General features: G+C 44.0%; 2 protein-coding genes across 14 annotated transcripts in view; one reads left to right on the top strand and one right to left on the bottom strand.

Annotated features, from left to right (window-relative positions):
- The window catches only part of ATF7IP (activating transcription factor 7 interacting protein), an 82,605-nt gene extending 75,991 nt beyond the window's left edge, over nucleotides 1–6,614 (top strand). For all 13 annotated transcript variants that reach the window (XM_071423089.1, XM_071423087.1, XM_071423088.1 and 10 more), the window contains one exon: nucleotides 1,285–6,614. In XM_071423089.1, the coding sequence (XP_071279190.1) occupies nucleotides 1,285–1,701 (417 nt within the window). In that variant the 3' untranslated portion in view covers nucleotides 1,702–6,614. The remainder of the gene's footprint in view (nucleotides 1–1,284) is intronic.
- A 3,701-nt stretch (nucleotides 6,615–10,315) lies between these two features.
- Nucleotides 10,316–21,690, bottom strand: part of PLBD1 (phospholipase B domain containing 1) — a 38,235-nt gene continuing 26,860 nt past the window's right edge. Inside the window, exons 7-11 of the mRNA XM_071423077.1 lie at nucleotides 18,002–18,202; nucleotides 17,751–17,891; nucleotides 13,787–13,972; nucleotides 12,035–12,141; nucleotides 10,316–10,582 (exon numbers count right to left, since the gene is read on the bottom strand). Coding sequence (XP_071279178.1) covers nucleotides 10,415–10,582; nucleotides 12,035–12,141; nucleotides 13,787–13,972; nucleotides 17,751–17,891; nucleotides 18,002–18,202 — 803 coding nt within the window. The 3' untranslated portion in view covers nucleotides 10,316–10,414. The remainder of the gene's footprint in view (nucleotides 10,583–12,034; nucleotides 12,142–13,786; nucleotides 13,973–17,750; nucleotides 17,892–18,001; nucleotides 18,203–21,690) is intronic.

Here is a 21,690-nt window from a genome sequence, read left to right as displayed (position 1 = left end):
GTTGACACTCCACAGCCAATTCTGTGCATGGCACCACCCAGTCACCTACAGCAGCTCCTGCCCAGAATGGTAAAAGCTGTGCAATCTGTTAACTCACCCTGGCCTTCTCCAAATTACCAGGAGAACATACTGAAAATTAGTGCATGAGCTGTCTGCAGGTGACTCATGGAGTCAAGCGTACAGAAAAACTGCCAGTAAAATGTTTTGTCATGGTTTGGCTATGAACTGGGTGGCCGCTTTTTAGTACAGCTCTTTGCAAAACTGAGGTAGGAGAACAAGGTGCAGACCAAATCTCCAAGGTTGCCAACTCCCAAACTCCAGAGGTTTTTAGTCAGTGTTGAGGGTGATCACTTCTGCATCACCTAAAACCCCTTTTGGTTAGAATTTGAGAATTTTCTCTAACACATTTAATTTCATTTCAACTACATTGCCTGTACACTCAATGTTGGGCAGTCACATTACTTACAGTGTCCTGAAATGGTAAATATATTGTCAAGAAGGTGGCTTACCATCCTTTCAGTCTAGACATAATCAACTCAGTGCACTCTTCCATGATAAATAATGAGAATAAATGAAGCAAATATCACGCAGAACACTTAAGATGCCAACAACTACCCCAGATTCCAACCTGAAAGATCTCAGGCTTGAAGCATGGTAACTGCATTCCTAAATTCATCTTAACTAATATAAATGAGAGACCTAGGACTGTTTTTGCAGTATAAAAAAGAAGTATCACTGGAAAGACACATTTGTGCCCTTGTTTCTGGAAAGTGAGGCCGAGCTTTTGTGATCAATTTAAAGTGATAGGATCTATGTGGCATCATTACCCTGTCTTCCTTTTGTGACTGAATACCTGTCCGTAGAAGAGAGGATGAGTTGTTAGCTTAATGCCCTGTCTGGGGTGTTGGGTAACGTGGGAACAGCAGCTCAAATGTAGATTGGTTCAAAGTCACTGTGAACCTGCTTGCCCAGTCCTCATAAAGGGCACAGTGTTGAGTTCATCCTCCCCTGGCTGGGAAGCAAAGAAGATACAGGGAAATTACTGTGGCAATGTCATTCGCACAACTAGGGATTTAAATATGAATAAGAATTTATGGCATCCTTGCTCCCACCCCTTCTCATCATTTGCAGCTGCTGCCTTGCCTGTGCACACAGGACTGAGAGTTCTGATGGCTGGGTGACTGCAGGCTCATCTGCTTCCATTTACCTGGGGAATGATGTATTAAAGGCTTCTTCTATTGCTGCAGATTCTGACTTTTCCCTTATTGCTCTTGTGCTGCTTAGGAGCCACCACGCCCCATACATCCCGCTCCACTTCCAGAGGCACCACAGCCACCACGTCTGCCCCCCGAAGCTGCCAACACTTCTCCACCTCAAAAGCCACAGCTGAAGCTGGCCCGGGTACAGAGCCAGAATGGGATTGTGCTGTCGTGGAGCGTGATGGAGGTGGACCGGAGCTGTGCCACCGTGGACAGTTACCACCTGTATGCCTACCACGAGGACCCCAGTGCCACCATGGCCTCGCAGTGGAAGAAGATCGGGGAGGTGAAGGCGCTGCCACTGCCCATGGCGTGCACGCTGACACAGTTCGTGTCTGGCAGCAAATACTACTTTGCAGTCCGGGCTAAGGATGTCTATGGACGCTTTGGACCCTTCTGTGACCCCCAGTCCACAGACGTGATCTCGTCCCAGAGCAGTTAAACTAGAGATCTTTGGACCCTTTAAACCTGTCCTGCTATCAAGAATTACCCCAGGTTTGGGAGGAGTTGATCCCATGCATGTAATTCACCTTTAAATCCACTCTGCAGGATTATTTTAAACAGTTGTGTGATACACTACATGCACTCAGAACCAAAAGAAAAATAAAGTCTGACCTGCAGCAAGAGAGCCTGTTTTTTCTAAATAGTTCATGCCATTGGCTATTTGAAAATTTTGTTTTTCCTTCCATGACAGGTGTTGCACCTAGATACCTACTATCCTTTATCCAAGAGCATCCTGAATGCCTGGGGTTCTGCTTCAGAATGGAAACAAAATAGTAAATTGCAGTTTGTCTAAAGTAAAATATATACATCTGTAATGTCTGTTGAGACACCAACACAAGGGCAAAAACAATCTGCCTCTTGCTCCCCCCAGCATTCTGTGATGTGACATGAAGGGTGATTCAAGGTCTCACTTTTTGTACTGGAGGCTTGAGTGGTCTGGTCTTACCTTACCAACTGTAATAAGCTCTCTGAGGGGAGGGAAGGGAACTTGAGTCTGGCCAGGAACCCATGTAAATTTGGAGGTGGTGGAGAAAAAAGAATAATCAACCCACAACCTCCTACCTCTTCTAAGTAAGAATGCTCCTCTATTTTCACTACCCTCCCCTACTCATCCTGGGAGCATTCCCAGATCTGAAACTGGATTGTAAAGTCTCCATTCACACCTTGATAGTTCTGGCAGTTTCTCTGTCCCTCCCCTCATACATCCAGCCCTATTTTTTAGATTTATTTTGTGCCTTAAAGAATAATTTCAGAAATAAAATGTAGCCAGATACCTTGTGGTGTTCTTTTATTTGCTTGGAGTTATTTTTCCTTTTACCCTTCTAGTCTTTTATCAGTGCTTCTCATTTTCCAGGCCTGCAGTAATTGCTATTTATGTAAAGACAAGAAAGTGTAACATCTGCTGATTGTGAATTTGTTCTTATCTGCAGTATCACTCAACCCTTTCCTTACTGAGTAGTTGTTTTTGTCCTGTCAAGAATATTGAGTATACAGACATTATTTTCCACCAGAGCCTTTCCTGGTTCTTTTGGGAAAGCTGCAATTCAGCCAAAGAATAAATCCCCGTGGTGCAGTGCCATGAAAGCTTCTGCCTGTTTGCACTCGTTTGGATGCTCAGTGAGTACAAAAGGAGGAGCTGCTTCCCAGTGTGCTTCTCACTCCCATCACCTGCCTGTGTCTGCAGAAAGCAGACATAGCCAAGGGGGTTTTAGAAACTGTTTTAGACACTGGCCTGAACCTTGTGAGCGATTGCAAATGTTAATAGATGCTTTCATGATGTTTCTGAGCTGAGAAAAGAAATTGGTGCATCTCCCCTGCTGTCATTGACTTGTTAAACTTGCTTTTTGTAGAACAAAATTGTAGCGCACCTGGACAAGAAAGTAGATGTGAGGATTGAATTTTGGCAATTTTCAGTTGCATTCCTACCCAGTAGAACCAAACAATGGGTTTAGAGGGGAAAGATATTTTTTTAATCCACTTCACCATATAGCAAAGCTGCAGACTATGACATTTTTCATTTCAGTGCTCTCTTTCTCAAAACCAGCATGCTGAAGTGTGAAGCAAGATTGAAAAAGTATCAGAGAAGTTAAATCCTCAAACAGGGCTGAAATATTCTAAGAGATAATGGGTTCTGTAGCTGTGGTTCCTTTGTTTAGAATCTTTAAAATGAAAGAAATGCCAATGTAGACGTCTGTCTGATTTACTGCACTGCTTCATGTAGCTGGGAGTGTCACTTCTCTCAGGTGAGTTATGGATATTCTCTGTATGAAAACTTGCATTTAAAAGTTGATTTCGGCAAGCAAAAATTCTGGCTAAATCCAAGTATCCTCAGAGGAGGTTCACACTGTGTATGAACAGTGTGTAACCTTTCCTTTGATCTGCAGTTGTCCCTGTACTTCTGGTGCTATTATCAAAAACTCCTTGAATTTTTCTGTGTTTAAGTAAATGTTCTGTTTGCTTATTTTAAGGAATAATTACTTAATAATGCATTTAGATTGTTTGTGGAAATAGACTAAATTATGGTCCTTATAAAGACAGTTCTGTAATAGAGATTAGAACAGTTATTTCCAGTTGATGGCTGTCAAGTCCTTGCACAATTTTTTGTTAATGTGTCTTTGAGGTGGTACCAAAGAGCCTTTGGCTGTATCAGTAGTATGAAATTTTACAGTTTGAAAGTTGAAATAAGCATGAGGATACAACCTAGAACTTCATTTTAGTTGTGATTCCAGCCCAAACAATAAGTGAGCTTTGTTATAGTTTGAGCTTCCATTTAGATATCCCTAGTTAGGTTTGTCTCCTTTGGGATAGGCAGGGGGTGCAAGTCCTGCATCAGAGTATTTTCTTTCCTCCAGTGGAGGTATTAATAGGGATGGTGTGTTATTCCATTTGGAGGTTTTGTGGCTGCATCATTAGAGAAAGAAGATTCATACTTCATTACTAAAGTTTTAGTTCTTTATTGAACTGACTAAAAACTGGCTTCTGTCTTACCAGATCCATTTCTAGCCTGTATGGCAGCAGTTCTGGGTTTTTGGCAGGATTTTGTGAGACACCTTTATTGACCAAAGACGTTGCAGCTCTGGAGTGAATGATCACTTCCCTGTTGTTTCATCCCAGCAGGGCTGTTAAAGGTCGAATTCCAGTATCTTGAGCAAGTACTGGTGGAGAAGTGTGTGATAAAGCACACCTTGACTTTGAGATGCCTGGTTTGGTGTGGAGACCTCCAAGGGAGCTGGTCCCTAAATCACTGATGCCCAAAGAGAAAACTATGCCAGTTTTGTGCAGTCACTGTCACTGTGGAGCAGATCTCTGCAGTGAGTTGCTAACAAACATGAGTAGTGCTTAACTCCTTACCTCATGGCAGTTTTTCCCATGTAGTCGAATGGCTGATGGTTTTATTATCTTTTACCTCCCAGAATGATTAAAACTATTGAGAAGCTTTCTAGCAACAATCAACCAGAACAATTTGTTTCTTTTATAGACTTTATTTTAAAGTATTACCAAAATATTTGGCAACATTCAGTACAAGTCTGTTAATACTGTGCTTCTAGACTGGTCTCTTCTTTAATGAAAAGCATCAATCACTGAAGCCTTCCAATAATCCACTTTTAAATATGCTAAAAATTTCTATATGGTTTTTAAGTGGAATTGTTGAGTTTGGTATCTTCTCCGCACTTAATGCAAATTTTTCCATCTTTCAATAGCTTGGTATAAAGTTGTTCCTGACTCTGTGTCTGAATTCTGTGATTCTGTGTTTTGCTGCTGCCTCTGGGCACATGACATTTCAGCAGTACTGCCTTGGAACTACAGCTGTGTTTTCCATCCTCATTTACTTTTGGGTGTGCTTTAGGTTTGAATTGTTTTCTCTGTGTGTGATACAAGGGCATCTGGATGTCCAGGTTGAAAGTAATTTGAGTTAGTGCATCTACTTGGAGAGTAGCCCTGCTGTGGAGTGCTGATGGCAAAATGGCATTCTGCATTTCTCCTACTTACAGCTTCACTGGCCTGTTTTATTGCTGTATGGTTAAAAACTATTGGATACAAAAACATAAATGCTGGGAGGGGACAGACTGCAGACTGCAGGCATCAGTACTGTCTCCAGTGCCAGCTTCAGAAAACACAAGGATGCAGCTCTCTCAGCCTGTAATTATTTCCATGCTCTGAGCACCTTCCCCTATGCATTGGTCTGACGTTGCTCCTTGGAATTGTTTGTGCTGCCCTTGGCCATGTTAGATCACTGAGCACAAGCACTGACACCCATTCCCAAGGCTTTTAGCACAAGGCTGGAAACACTAATGGTGTTCTCCCTGTAAAATTAAGGGGTCTTACCCTGTTTCCATTGAAAACAAAGACAAGACCCCTCAGTCTTCACTGGGACCATGACAGCTCAATAATAGGATCTGAACATCATTTTGTACTGTAACAGAAATAACCACTTCAGCTCTTCCTTGATGTTGTTAGTCTTAAATGTACAGTAAATAAACCCAATATTATATAAAGGGATGGGTCACGTCTGTTCCTGCTCCCAAGACAGCCATTCCCCAGGATGAGTATTGCATACACTGTACAAAACCAAGCTGTGATTCTGCCTTCTTATACACCCCTTGAGTATTCTCCTTTTGTCAAAAATATCTATGCAGATATTTTAAATAGAAGCTTGATATATTAAATATATATTTTTTTAATTCGTTGATTTGGGTAGGGGTGGGCATTGTATGAAAACACTGGAGGGAAAGAGATTAAATGACACTAAGCCAGCCCTGCCATGCAAATCTATTCCCTTCCAAACACCTTCTGAGAGAAGAAGGAAAAATATAAGGATAGCTAGGAGAAAACAAATCAATGAATTTTCCTTTTCATCCCTTTTAAGTTAAAAAGGCATCTTTCTTTCTCATTATCATTATGGAGGCTGAGCATTCTTTTCTTCTTTTATATACATATGCCTATATATATGTACAGACGTGTGTATATAAATACATACACACACACATATATATATATTTGTACTGCTGTCTTAAACTAATAGGGTGTAGCTGTAAATAAAATAGCTAAGTAGTAGTTGTTCAGGGATTCCTGTTCAGCTTTAGTAATTTATTGGTCATCAGAAGTCAAATGTGCAAAATCCTTTGTTGAAAAATTCCAAATCTGATTTCTTGTTTTGTTTTGCAGCTGGACTTGTAAATACAAAAGAAAAAATGTAGGACTGATTTAATGTCCACTTTAAACTGGGCAGTTGCCAGCTTTCCCCATTTTTGTATGTACTGTAGATTAGCGTGTGTCTGTGTTAACTGTTAGTGGGGTTTTGTCTGACAAGCCTGGAATTTATACTTTGAAATAAAACTACTGGGTTTTTAACATTTTGAGTCATTTGTGCTTAGTTCCTGACACCACAGGAGGCAATTCTCAAAGAGCCCAAAGCCTGCTCCTCCTCTCCAGAGGTGTTGCCACCTTGCTCAACCAACATTGAGCAGCAAGGCTTTGGCTCGTGGTCATTCCCAGGAAGTCACTGCATAGTGCTGCCCTCACAGAAGCAAAAAACCAAAGCAATGCTGTAACTTCTGGAAAGTTGCCTTTCATGCACTTCTGCAAGGCATGGACAGAGAGAATAAAGTGACCTGCATCCCAGAGTTGCCCCAGATGAATTCAGGAATGGAAATCCAGTTGCTGGTGCTGCTCTCCTTGCCCTCCAAGATGCCAGGTTTGACCACTAAAGCAATGGTCATTCTTTCAGCAAGAGGCTTTGGTCAAAGTACTGGAGTTTCTCAGAGCACCCTTCAAGCATGAAGGCCCACTCACCTGGCCAGGAAGCAGCTGCTGTGCACAGCACAAAGTGCATCACTCAGGGTAATGAAATCAGGATTCATAAATTATAAAAAAATAATAAAACATGTCTCAGTGCAGGTATCATGAAGGGCTCTGCCCCCCCACCCAGCTGCCTCAAGGGTAGAAGCCAGGAGCAGCACCATGGCAGATGTTGTGCAACTCGTTTGGGACCAATAAACAGCTGGACTAGAAGGCAGTCTGGGAAAATCTGCCTCTTGAACCCAACTCTGCTGCCAAACTGCAGAGAACTCAAAGTACACAGAACATGGAGTTACTGATGTGCCAACCCTGCGTTAGTGCTGAGCCTGTACTTTGAGGGTATATAATTAATTTGTGATGCTAATAATTAGTTTCCATGCACTTACTAAAATTTGCCTCAAGTCACTGACCAGAAGATGATGGACTCTTGAGAAGTGATGCCTCAGCACAATCCCACTTGAAAGTCCTGAGTTTCTCAAACTGCCTATTTAAACTACAAGTATATGTACTGCACATAGTGCAGAACCTATGTTTTATCATCAAATACAGCATAACTACTCTGCTCAAGCACTGCTGTAATTGCAGTTCCTGCTGAAGTAGAGCAAAGTGAGAATGTGAACGTGCAGAACACACTGTTTGCTGCAGAGTAGCTCTGGCACACACTCCATGGTAGGTCTGGAAAGTGCTACAGCCCCAGAGCAAAGTCCATTTCTGCACACCACTGATGCTTCTAGTAAGGAAACTGAAAAAACCCCAGCAGTCAGCTGAGAAGCAAATCTGAGCCAGCAGCACAGCACCAGGACACTGCCAACACAGTGCTGTTGGTTTCTCCCTGAAGTACTGTGCAGCCTGGCCTGGGCAGGCACTGGTACCATGCCCAGGTGTCTCCTGCTGCGACAGACTGTGGCCCCTGTTAGAGCGGAGGCTGTGCAGGGTATGACCACTAGAACCAGGAGGGGCAGGTTTGCTACTGAATTTCAGAAAAGGGGGATGGTAAAGCATGTGAAAACTTGTGTTCATGTGACAATTTTGATGGTCCTGCTGAGAGAAGTCATTTCCTCTAGGCATTGACTGAAGAGTATTTTTTCATTATGGCAAGAGAGATTTATCACTACCACCTCCCACTTCCATCTCCCCACCAAGTCCCTCTTCAGCCAGACCTGGAAACCTGAAGTCAAAGAATCAGAAGCCACAAGACCTGGAAAAACCTGAAAGCAGGGTATGAAAAAGGTGGCAACTTCTGCCACAAATCCTCTGCTTAGACCATACCTTCATTTTTTTTATTCCAAGTGGCATCTGCAGAAGGAAATAAGATACTCAAAGAGACCTTTAAACTTCATGTAGCCATCTGTCAGTTCTTTTGCACCTGCCTACAGGGCCATGCAATGCTGTCAAAGTCTCCTCTGGCCACTGATGCAGCTGTACAGGGAAGAGGAGCTGGACCTAGCTGCTGTGGTCAGGACTGGCAGATCAGCCCTGGCTGGCCTGGCAACAAAGGAAGCACAAAGGACAGCACAGCAAGAGGAATGCAGTGGCCTTTAGCAGAATAACCAAAGGCAAAAAGTAGCCACAGTCACACAGACTGGAGTCCAAAGGCTCACAAGGTCCCATTGGTGTAAATATCTACTTACAGAAAGGCACTCTCAGAAGAGCTCTGATTTCCCACAACTCTGGGTTGGAGCACAAAACAGGTCATACCTCAGGGCAGGAGGCTCAAGGTGACAGAAAAGCAAAGCTGCCATTTCCAGGCATGTTGTTGTGTCATGGGCACATCACAGGTGCCACACAGCTCCACTCCCTGCAGGTGGAAGCGTCTAGCTAGCCGTGCCCTCGGTCAAGAACACTGTTCACTGCAGCAATCCATTGGCAGTTTCCTGGTCCCTGGGGACCAACTTTTAAACAGTACTTCTCCATTTGTATTTTTATATAAAACTGTGTGAAAAAGCAGTAAATTCATGCTGCAGTGTTGCTGCATTGTCTAGGAATGACAGTGAAATCAAGCCATCCTCCAGCCCCTCTATGCTTTCAGTTTCAAACAAGCAGCTGATTCTTGGTCCTCTGCTTGGTGGCAGCTCAGATCCTTGCAGTGTTCTTCATGACCCAGATCCATTCCCTAAGTGTTCTCCTTAATGCCTGCTGCAGCCTGTTCAACCCAGGTCAATTCAATCCAGTCTGTGGCAGTGGCTCCACCACCACATGGAGGAAGTCTCTGCCCACAGCATCTCACACCTACCTCCTACCTCAGCAAACAAATCACTTCAGTCCCTTCATGAATTTTTCATCATCAACAACAGCTTTGCTGTAACTGCTGGTCTCCCTCTTCCCTTGGCAAAAATCACCCTTACTCTGACAGCCAAATATTTAGCTAGAACCTCACCCAGTAACTTGCTCCCTTCCCCATCACACAAGCTAAACACTAGAGGCTTCATTAAAACCTCACACTGCTCATCATTCTTCACCTTCATAACACAGGGCAGTGCTGTGCACTATTTAGCTTGGACCATCAAGGACGTGAGGAAAGAGCTGTTTGTTTTATTTAATTACACATAGAACATCTAGCACAAAACAGCCTAGTGACTCGACTCCTTGGTGTAAACACAGGTAGCTAAGAGGCTAAGAGTAGCCCTGGCCCTCACAGCCATCTCACTGTCACATTCCCCTGCCACAGCTGAGAGAGCAGACAAAGATGGCACTGAGCAACTGCATGGGCTGATCCATTCCAAGAGAGAGATCCCTTGTAAGAGATCCATTGCATCACATTTTTGTCCCTGCAGCCTGGGGCGGAGGCATTTCTAAAGCATCAGGCCGCTTCCCTTCACCTTCTTTTGCAGCCTGTGCTGCTCTGGCCACACAAAGGAAGTTTTGACAGTGCCACTAAAAGTCACATCCTGTACAGATCTGCCATGGAGAACACACGCTTGATGGGAAGCAACTTGCAGCACACTACTCAGACAAAAGGCAGACATCAAGCCAGCACTGAGGTAAGGCCATCACGGCCCAAAGCAGCCACCTGGTTTGGCCCAGCTGCTAGAAACAGATCACTCTCACTGGTGGCATTGCTCCTCACTCCTGCTCTGGGAACAGCTGGGATGATGGCTCAGATCAACAGAAAGCTCTGCCACCTGCTTCTCATCAATCCCAGTCAGAGGAAGGGCCACTCAAACAGCTCAGAAGAAAGGAACTTGCTTTGGGCTGCAGAGAAGCAGCCAATATCAGTACAAAGTGCCCAGCAGGCAGACATGGGAAGGCAGGTATAAGGCACAGGGATGTGGACATCCAGGTCGATTTATTACACAAGAAATAAAATTTCCATTAAAAAAAAAAAAATCCACTTGTGGATGCTGGCGCTGGTTTTACAGGATGGGCCTCATGGTGACAAAACCGAAGTTGTACGACTCGGGCAGGCCCTGGTGCCGCGTGCGGTTGAAGCGTCTCCAGCTGAAGACCGGGAGGCCGCCCTGCACTGGAGGGCCATTGATGGCCGAGGCCGTGAATGCTGCAGCCAGGCGGAAATCCGACACCTGGAACAAAGGACAGGAACCCGGGGCAAAAGGGCAGCGTGAGGCTTGGCACATCCCCATCCCAGCCAGCAGGAACAGCTCTGGGAGATTTGATTATAAGGTGAGGGAAGAGAGCAGAGGGAAACACGCACAGGCAGCAATTCCTCCCCTGCGCAGAGGCACCTCCAGTCATGCAGCAGCCAGTGCTGAAGGACACCAGCAAACCACAAGCCCACACTTGCCCTTGCCAGGCTGAAAGAGCCAGAGCATCTGCCCTCAGGCCAACCCTCCCTGATTTTATGGGGCTGCAGCAGGCGGATGAGGGGTCTGCACTAAGCTCTGCTGCATGTTGAGCACCTGGGCCATCCCCGGGGCATGTCAGGGCAAGTCGGGAATGGAGAAAGGCAGCAGAATAAATATTGCTACCCAGGCTCTGCACTGCTCCTTCATAGTCTCCAAAGAGGTCCCAAGCCTCCTCCATCTTCCAGAACTCAGACACTAAATGTGTTGGTAGGGTTTATAACTAGAACAGGTTTGGCCTGTGCTCTGGGTCATTTCTTGCAATGCCCCTCTTAAGCTCCCCATTCCACCTCCAGCCCAGCCCATTCCCCTTGCCTAACTGTGCTGGCTAAGGCACTGCAGCAGGCATTGACCACTCCCTTACCAGACCCCTCTACAAAGCCATTTTCTACATTCCTCTTGTATTACCCAGCTCTGGGAATCTCCCACTACTGTCCACTGCAACACACAGCTGGCTGGACACAGCAATGGAGATATTAAAATAGGCCCCCCCAGTTCCATCCTAGCAACCAAACTCGTAATCCAGAAATGCAGCAAGCTGGACCCCACAGGATAAAACACTGAACAACTTTTCAGCACAGCTGCTTACTTGGGCATTGCTCTTCAGGGTGAAAATCATATAACCTGCCTAAGATGCATGCTGTTTTCTCCAGGACAGTGGGTCTAAGGATTTTCCCACATACCCCTAAAATGCAAAGTGATCTTCACCAAACTTTTCAGAAAGCAGTTTTGCAGAGAGGTGGAGCCCCAGAGCGGGGTGGCTTACTAGAGAACCAGGCTTTTGTAAATGTAAACCTAAAGTGAGACTGCAACCCCTTTCCTGTGGGCTCTGGGAGGCACCCACAGAGTTCTAATGAACAGGAGGCTGAGGCTGTACCACAGTCTCCTTCCCTGAGTGAGCTGAAGACTCATTTCCTGCTGTAAGGATTTGGAGTTTAACCCCTGAATGCCACAAGCTCCCATGGATTAAGTTGTTTCATACATCTCCCCCTGTATCCTGTGCCACTGTGCCAGGACTGATGTCAGGGACAGGAAATGAGACTCTGCAGAGAATTCCCATCTGAGGAGGTGCCCAAGCACTGGGACAGCATGAAAAGAGGGAACAGACATGCCTGGCCATGTTGGCCAGGCTGCAGCCAACATTCAGCAGATATTGGAATTGAGGTAATTTACCTTGGTGTCATAGCAGCCTGCAGGCACTGGTATAGAAGGATTCAGGTCTTCCCGGCAGCAAATGGTGTTGCAAGGATTGTGTTCAGCATAAGGATCATGCTGATAGTCTGGAGTGAAATGTGGTGGGAAGAGCAGAAGAAAAGAAAAAAAGTTAGCCCCCTCACAAAAAGCTGATGCCACGTACTGGAGCCACTAAAAACTGGGTAACTGCACTCTGTCACATTGCTTTTGTGCTTCTCCCTAGGTACCAGCCACAGGACATTAAGTAGACAAGCTCCTAATTCAAGACCATACAGCTAGTTCTGCAACCAAGGGGCACCATTGCCAACCTCTAACCACAAGTGTCTGCAATTCCACCTGATGAAATTCTACATGACAAAAGCTTGTAGAAACTTTGTCAGGAGAGAAAAGCAGAAGAGAAAGGGAAGTGGCAGGTTGGGGGGTGGGGAGAGAGAGAGGGGGAAATGAGAGCCTTTGTTTTCCTGTTCTGGATTAAAATAAGTGTAAAGAAGCAAAACCTTTGAACACCTACTGCAGTAACTGCAAGCCAGGAGGGGAAGGTGGTGAGCTCAGCATCTACTCACAGCCCAGACAGGAATGACACCCCACCCTGGGAGACGCCTCCCAAACCTCAAGTTCAGTAATCAGCAAGCTCCCTATAATTGGGAATAAAAATATAGCATCTAAAGCTATCAGTAGTCTGAGATGGGCTTAGCCAGAAGTTAATTAAGCTGGGTTTAATCCAGTTAAGGAGAGCCCTGTCAGGAAAAAACAACAGAGCATTATCTACTGTCCTGGTTCAACCCCTGCTGGCAACTAAGTACCACACAACTGCTCATCCACATCCCTCCAAGCCTCACCCCTCACAGGATGGGGAGAAGAATTGGAAAAAAATAAAAACCATGGGTTGAGATAACAACAGTTTCAATAAGTGAATTGTTAATAATAAAAATTAAAAAGGAGAGGGAGGGCAAGAGAAAAAAACCCTTAGAGAAAGAAGTAATTCACAATACAATTGCTCACCACCTGCTGACCAATGCAATGCCCATCCCTGAGCAGGGATCAGCCCCTTCCAGCCAATTCCCACAGTTTACACAATAAGTATGAGGTTCAATGGTATGGAATATCCCTTTGGCCACTTCAGGTCAGATGTACTGGCCTTGCTCTGCCAGCTTCTTGTGCACCTGCTTGCTGGCAGAGCATGGGAAACTGAAAAGTCCTTGACTTACCAACAACTAAAACACTGGAGTTAAAATAATAGAACTATCAACATTATTCTCATACTAAATCCAAAACACAGTACTGTATTAACCACTAAGAAAATTAACTCTATCCCATCTGTAAAAGACCATTTGCCTGAACATGGAAAAAGACCTCAAGTTTTACACTAAATTCTCTGGTCTGATCACATCTAACTGTTGCTTAGGATTTAAGGTTTTCCAGATTGACAGGCTGTAGATGTATTTAGGTGACAACAGTCCATGAGGTCTCTTGGAGTACTCTCTTGGAGTCAGAAGCTTTCTGGAAAAGTCACATAACAAGCCCAAGGGGCCTTGCTCTTGATAGAGCAACTTTAGCCCAGTTTCCTACCTCCAAAGTAAGCTTGTGTTACCTTTTTGCCTTGTGTGTATTCTGCATTTAGGACAATATAACTGATCTGTATGTGAGGCTGCAGCTTACCACTATAATCCAAGACATAAAGTAACTCTGCTTATTAAGATCAGCTCCACAGCACACAAACAGGTGTCTTACTGTTGTATCTCATGATGTACTTCATGCTTTCCAAGTTGGTCACCTTGCCCTGGTCTCGACGGAAGATTTTGGCTCTTGGAGCAAGGTCATAGGAGAAATCCATGCCATACTTGACAACGTATGATGCATACCCACTGAGATTGTAAATCTTTTCATGGAAAGGGATATTGTATGAAGGCCAGTAACCTGTCAGAGACAAATCCCAATCTGTTAATCACTTGGAAAAGCTGGATGCTCTTGCTTGTATCAGAAAAGAAAAGAATTAATTTTCCACATTCTATTGCCTCAGCAGCATGTCGAGGAACAACACAGAAAACTGGTTTGAACACACTAAGGCAACAGTCACTGGCATGACCAGGGCTGACTCCCAGCGTAACATCACCGGAGACTGCATACCCAGGCAACCCGCCCCCAAACTTCCAGCCTCAGGACTCATCCTGCAAAACAGCTGAGATCAGACTTGCAGGAGCCTGAACATGCAGCATGGCCACAGCCCTCTGGCAGAGGTTTCCCTGCTGAACCTTAAAGGACTGCAAAATCATTTACCTCCACAAACTTCACAGTGAGAGGCCTGAAGTCACTCTGGTTTTGCCCCCTTCCCATCTCACCAAAGCAGAACACACCATGCTGAGATGTCAGGGAGGGACTGACACACACAAACACATGGAGACCACAGACACTCAGCGTGAACAGGAGGCAGGTCAGCACACACATGCTTTGTGCAGTGGGGGTTGCACATAGCTATAAAGAAAGAGGGGGGATTGCTGCACATTTGGCAGTAGATGCCTTTGAAGGTTAAGAAGTGATCAGCAGAGCAGAGCCTTGCTCTAACTTTTCCAAAAGCAATCCTGCACAAAACTGCCTGAAAGAAGACCGCTGTGGAAAGCTCTTGTAAAGAACCAGGAGACCTTCCAGGTCAGAATCTGGGTACAGGAAGTCCTAGAATATATAAAAATAGATAACTATACCTTAACATTTAAATTTTTTCTATTGTTTAGGCAGCAAGTATATAACATGAGCTAGGCCCAAGAGTAGCACACTTTCAAGTTGTCTCCAAAGCACTAACATTCCCTTGTTGTTCATTCTCAAATCACACACATTAGGATTTGGTTTAGAGATTTACTATCTGGGCACTGGTAAATGCAGGCCTCTACATATTAAAATCAGCCCAGCATAGTGTGAGGAGTCTGGTGTAAGATGCTCAAGAAAATCAACTGGAACTCACTGGGAGCAATACACACAAATACAAACTGAAGGATATGCAGACAGCATAAGCAGTGGAGCACTGTCTGAGTGGAGGCCTCACCAGCTTGGGTCCTGCCTAGGATAGGGAAGACAGGGTATTCCTGTCTGCTGGCATTTGCTTACGTGACCTAGAGCCTACCTGAAGGAAACAGGTTGTGTACAGGCTGTGTTGTAATACAGGCGTCCTCCAGAAATGAGCAACTTGCCAGCCTGTAACGACGCAGGCCCGAGGACACGGATACATCAGTTTCCAAACCAGTAAGGTTTAGCTGTGATTCAAAAAGTTGCTGCTGTCTCACATGAACACAGTGTGTACAGATGACCTCTTTCTCCCACCTGGAAAAACTTGTTAAAATTGCTAAAACAGAGAAAGCTATTAAAGTTCTCCTCTAGCAAGAGCTCCTCTGTGTCTCAGGCTCTGCAAGACTGCAAATCCCATGCAAAGAGTGCAGCAGACAACCTAAGCCAGGCTTTACCCAAGGGCTGCTATAAGCCAGTGAAACCTGGCAGGGTGCACAGTGACAAAAAACAAGTCAAGAGAAACTGCAAAGTTGAAAGGAAGGGATGACATGAAGACAGCAAAAAATCCCCGAATCAAAATGCTTTCCTCCTCTGCACTTAAGAGAGCAAAAGGTATCAGCAACATGGAGAGACAGAGCAATAAGAATATTGCACATATGGCAGAAGACACTCAGATCCCAGGCTTTGCTCTGATGTGTTGATTTTGATATATTACTCATTCATCATCAAGAAAAATGAAGTGCAGCCTATTCCTGTGACCTACTCCTTCTCTTCAGACAGTGTTGCCCTCCCTCACCTTCTCTAAAGGATTTCTGAGCTTTCTTTGTCAATATACAGAAAGCACCCGGACATCTTTGCCTGGAAAGGGCAACGTAAGAGATTCCTGGTAGTGAGAACTCATCTGCACTGCCCTACAAAAACAACAGAAGCCATAAAAAAAAAAAAATCTTTCAATTTTCAAACCTGCATAAGGAAATGCTTCATTTTTCCTCAGTACAATGTTTACTACAGCAATACTTGCTTTTGTTAACCTGAGATTTCAATTCTCATTCTCTGTTGTTTCTAGGTTTATGCTTCAAAGAGACTTAAAAAGCAGATGCTGATGGCAAACTCACTCTGACCAAACTAGCGTGCCCAAAGTGCATTATCTTGGGACACCTGCTACATGGCAATGATGGAGCTTGCCAGGGTCAGCTATTCTACAAAGGCTTTAAGCCAGCAGTGGTCTTGAGAAAGATAAACCTCCTTCACCTGAGCTGCTCCAAGCACCTGGGAACAGGGCAGGGGCCTTGATGGGACTTGCCTGGTGTCCTGCATGGCATGGAGGAGTTCAGATCTGCTGCTTACAGCAGCTGAGGTCTCCAAAACTGCACTTTGGCAGGGCTTAGCTCACCCTGTGCATTGAAGGCTGTCCTCCTAATGTTTAAATTCCCAGAGACTGACTGCTCTATTATCCAGTATGCACAAGGTACACTTAGATATCTGGGAAAAGACATACTGTAGGTATGAAGTGTAACTTCTGTAGGTAATGTGTAACTACTAATACATGCTGCCACCTTTGAGAACAGAGCAGCTACAACATCTCTGAGGGAAGAAGTGGTCACTGTGTGCCCAAGCCCAGGAGTTGGGCTGAGTCCTACAGAGAATGCTACACAGCTGCTCCAAAATCATTGCTGAAAAGGAACTCAAGGTATCTGCCAAGCCTGGCCTCTCTGCACAGGTATAGCACTGCCATGCTGGGGCTGCAATGTTTCCAGTGCCAGAGCTAGAGGGTCTCTGTCAGCTTCTTTGTCTGCATCCCATGCACAACACAGCATTGAGAAGCCCAAGGTAAAGGAAGACAAAAGAGACTGACAATGTGGCAGTGCCTGGAATAAGCCAGAACTTTCCAAGAAGCTAGACACAAGGAAAAATTTCAAAGAGAACCAAGCCCAGCTGCTAACATAGACAAATTTCCCATCATTTTGATGATGAGCAATTCATCAATTTATCCCCTCAGCATGTGATTAGGGGAAGGAGCACAAAGCACCAGACACACTTAAGGTTCAGGCTTTTTGTTGATGTTGTAAGTGTCTAGTAAACACTTGAAATGAAACCTGACAGTGAATGTTCTGATTGACCAAGATTTTTGTTTGTTTTCCGTCAAGTTCTTGCTAGTCTTGCTAGGGAATTAAAGAACCTTTTAAAAAGCAAATATTTATCAGAAAACAGAGATCCAGAAAAGTTCAGGAGATTAATTTAACGTAGAACTTCTTTGGTATTCAAAGATTCATCTTCTTGCAGGGTGACCCACTCAACAATCATTTTGAGTAGCCCACAGCATCACAGTTATTTAGTACTGCCCCAAACAGATCTCACATATTCCCTCATTGGTCTCTACAAAAGGGCAAAATAATACCAGAAAAAAGGCAAGGATGCAGATAAGCAAAGAGATAAAGTCTATTTTTCCCTTCTCTGCTTCTAGGAGACACAGATGTTTACTGCATTGCTGCCACAGCATACCAGATAAATGAATAGATTGCAATTCACCCAGATGCAGAGGGATGCTCACACAAAGCTGAGGGTTGCTCACACTAAGCTTCCTTACTTTAAACTCAGGACTGGTGTTCAACAAACCCTTCCCTGGTACAAAACACAATTCTCAGTCAGCATAAAGAGATGGTTTTCCTAAGCCAATAACTACTATAGGAGCTATTACCTTTCCGGAGAACATTTGTTTGATCAGAATACTCCACAAGGGTTGGGATCTGCTCGACAATGTACAATGCACCCTCATCAAGGCTCCTCTGCAGCTTGACCTTCTTCAGGTCTAGAACCATGTACTGATTGTTGTAGGTTCCTGGGTACGAGAACAGAGAGAGTTACATGTCCTGCCAAGGGAAGGAAACAAGCACAAGAGGTAGAAGGAACACATCTTTTTTCCTAAGATGCACATACAGGTGTACTTACCAGAGTTGCACTTGGAGAAGGTCTCTGCCCAAGTTTTGCCATCATTTGCCATCATGTTGGCAATGCGGACCCTCTGCCAAGCTAGCAAGGATTCAGGCACCACTTGCTTAATGAGGGTTTCATTATAAACACTGTTGGTAGTCTGCAACATTACCAAGCCGCTGCCCAGTATGTAAAAGTCATCCAGGGACACCAAAAAGCCTTAAAAAGCAGTAACACAAAACCTGTTATCTTTGTGAACCTTTGACATACTCATAAAACAAAACAGAGATAAGTGATGAGGATATGGATGAGTCCATGCGTGTGTGTGTGAACTGAAACTGTACAAAGATTAAAGATGAGGTAGTAACTTCTGCAAGGGCTTTGGGCCCACCTGTCAACACAGTTTGAAATGAGAAACTGTCACGATTTCAAGACACCTAATTCTTTGTCTAAAGCATTTGCTTTGTGTTTGTATGCCAAGCCTGGAAGCTTCTCCATAAGTCAACCTATGTCTTATGCTAAGGATTACATACCCTAAATGCCTGTCAAGTGTTTGTTTCTAACAAAGAAGTGAACTAAAAAAATATAAAAATTCATCAATGAAAACCAAAGCAAAGTACAAACTCCACAAAAACACTTTCATCAACCAGTATCAGTTTTAGATTTTTACTCTGTAAAGACAACATAAATTCATTTAATTAATTTGAATTAATCCCCTTAATTAACTCCTTCTGTATTAAATCAAGCAGAAAAATCTTCCTTCTAGTTTAATCTTTTCCTAAGTATTCTTAAAAGCATCTCAAGACATGGGCATCTCTTAAAATCATAAACCACATCCTGTATATAGAGGAGAAGCTCTACCTACTCCTCTTCCTGACATGTTGTCACGGGGGTTTTTTATTCCTGCCAGCTCTGCAAAGTCAATACAGTGATGGATCTGTGGGCAGGATTGCCTTCCAGGTTACATGCCAACAGAAGTGCTAGGTCCAGTTGCAAACCCTTTGCCAGGAGGTGGCATACAGAGCTGCAAAGGTCAGCTATATGCCTTGGATAGTATGGGGATTACTTGTACAGCAGAAATAACTTGGCCTTTAGATTACTCAGCAGAGAAATGGCTGCCAGGCTGGGGAAGAAAGGTTGTTAACAAAGCTGGTCATGGGGAAGTCATACAGAGCCTAAACTCTTGTTATGAAGTTTTTAATAGCATCCGTCTTCAAAGAGTACAAAATGCTAAAATGCTGTGTTACACCATAATAGTTGAGCTCCTCTATGAAATCTTCCACAGCAAACTTTATTAACACAATCTGCAAAGCTCACCAACCTATGACAGCAAGTGAGACAACCCAGCTTTGCCTCCTACTCCTGGGCTTTTATCAAAAGGCAGACCACCTTCAAGCAAAAGTAATCTTTAAGGGCTCTAGTTCAGCAAAATTTCTTTAAAGAAGCAAGTTCTCAAATTAGAACAGATCCAGGAACATACACTGTGTGGACATCTGTTCTCTAAAAAAATATCAGTATAGAATAGAACTGAGCACCCTGGCATCTGGTATTACTCATGGAGAGAGAGGCAATACATTATGTACATTATCAGCAGAGATCTCCCTCAAATAAGTAAGGAAATGAGAAACATCCTAAACTTGGCTCTGCCGGTCTATTTTATACACGGACTTGGGATACTCTAGCAATAATAACCTGCTGCATAACAAGTCAAGTGGTGCTTGCCCAAACACAGGCAATAATTGAAATTGTTGAAACAATTGTGATGTGAATTGAGCATTAATTCTTGTGGATGACAATGCCCAGTGTCCTAGTTCAAAACAAACTAAGTAATTTCTCTCTTCAATTTCAATCAACAGCTGAGATAGAACAGAAAAACTTGACTCAAAACAAGTGCTAACACAAGGAAAGATGCTGAATGAACTGAAGGTTGAACTCTGTAATTCAAATAAACTGCAAAGCTCAGCTAAGCTGAAAAGAAGGGGATTTCCTTCTGGGCCTTAGTATTTACCAAGTTTTATCCTGAAATGTTTTATAACACAACATGCCCTCCATGATACACTATTACTAACTTAATAATTCCAAGATGGCATTTTGATTTAAGGCATAGGCACTGAATCAACTGAAACAAAGGGAAGCTAAAACACAAGCAACAGTTTACCCATGGTAAAGACATCCAGAAAAATAAAACCTGGGTAGAGAAGTCTAGAGATATCAGCAGATGTTTGATGTCCTCTTGAGCCATTCTTCTAAGTGTGTATGAGAATCTGTGGTATATGAAGGTGTTATCTCACTGTATGCTTCTTCTATATTTTTCCTGTAAAACATCTCTGCAAACCCACTTCCCATTTCTGTTAGGAACACTCAATCAAATTTGTTTTGTTTCATTGTTTTTTGGGGTTTTTTTAACCGCTCCCTCCAATGAACCTGACAACTCTACAGAGAAACAAGCAAAAGTACTTCTGATTGCATATTCTGGATCTGATCCATTTAGATTCCATTTCCAAATGCCACTGGAAAACGGAAGTTTCCAGAACATGGAGTTTCACTCACCATGACATTAATCAGCTAAGCAAAGCATTTTTTGCAAACTGAGCCACAGTGTTCTCCAGAAAGTCAGCACATCAAAGAGCATGTGGGTGGCAGCACGTTCTGGGATACTATTGTTCTGAAAGAGGTAGACTGCTGCTTTCTGAACCACACAGCATCAGCTTTTTTGATGTTTTAGAAGGTCACCGTGCTCTTTCAAGTGTAGCAAGGGTCAGCTTTACAGGCTGGAAGTCAAAGCTATGAGGTCTAGCCCACCTCTCAGGGCTGGGAGTAGCTCCTAGCTGAGATGCCCAATGCTCTAGTGTATAAACACACTTGAATATGGGAAAATAAAGGTATTCTCTGGATTAGCAGAGAATCAGCAGCTGCTTCTCATGTCAAGACTGAACACCCATCAGCTGCCTCCCTTCCACTTGCACACCTCTTCTAGGCACTAAGAAATGGCACACACCACACTATAGCTCTGGTCTCATCTCCAAAGCTCACCACTTTGCTTCCCTCCAGGTTTTAAACAGATGCTGGAGGAAGCAGGAAATGGTCTGGGAATATCTCATGAGCAAGGTAGTCCTGAGAACAAAGGCTACCATCTTTTCCATGGTTTGTTCCTCCCAGCTCTTCCTCAAGCTGTGGGGAAGGATTATGCTGCATTAACACCAGATTGCTTCAAAGCAAGGGACACAAACTACCTCTCTCTCCTGCCTTAGCATGGATAGATAGATAGATAGATAGACAGACAGACAGATAGATATGTATATGACGTGTATAGTCACCCATCAAGACAACTTGTGCCATCTTACTCCCACATCACCACCTAGCTCAACCCAGAAAGATCCCAATAATGGACCAGAGGAGGAGAGGTGGAAGTAAAAGTCTTCAACTGTTCTTCTTCAGCTGTTTTGTTTAAGCTGCTAAAATCAAATTAACATACTTTAAAAGATCGTGTCTGAGCACAGAGAAGGTAGTTCACTATCCAAACCAGAGTGCTTAGTCAAAATGGCACATTCCTGCTTTTAAATGGAGTCCAAAAGAGCTCCTGGAATCCTGGAAGCTGCAACCCCCCTGCTATCCAAAGAAAATCATAAATTTTATCAGTTAGTTTGGCTCATTTCTTTGAATGCCTCAATGGGCAGTGTAAAGAACTGACCAGAGGTGAGGAGGGT

Source organism: Agelaius tricolor, unplaced genomic scaffold (assembly GCF_023055355.1).
Source record: "Agelaius tricolor isolate 1412-34295 unplaced genomic scaffold, bAgeTri1.0.p SCAF_3, whole genome shotgun sequence".
Lineage (NCBI taxonomy): Eukaryota > Metazoa > Chordata > Aves > Passeriformes > Icteridae > Agelaius > Agelaius tricolor.
Note: the sequence above shows the minus strand (reverse complement) of the source record. Positions and strands in the feature narration are given on the sequence as shown.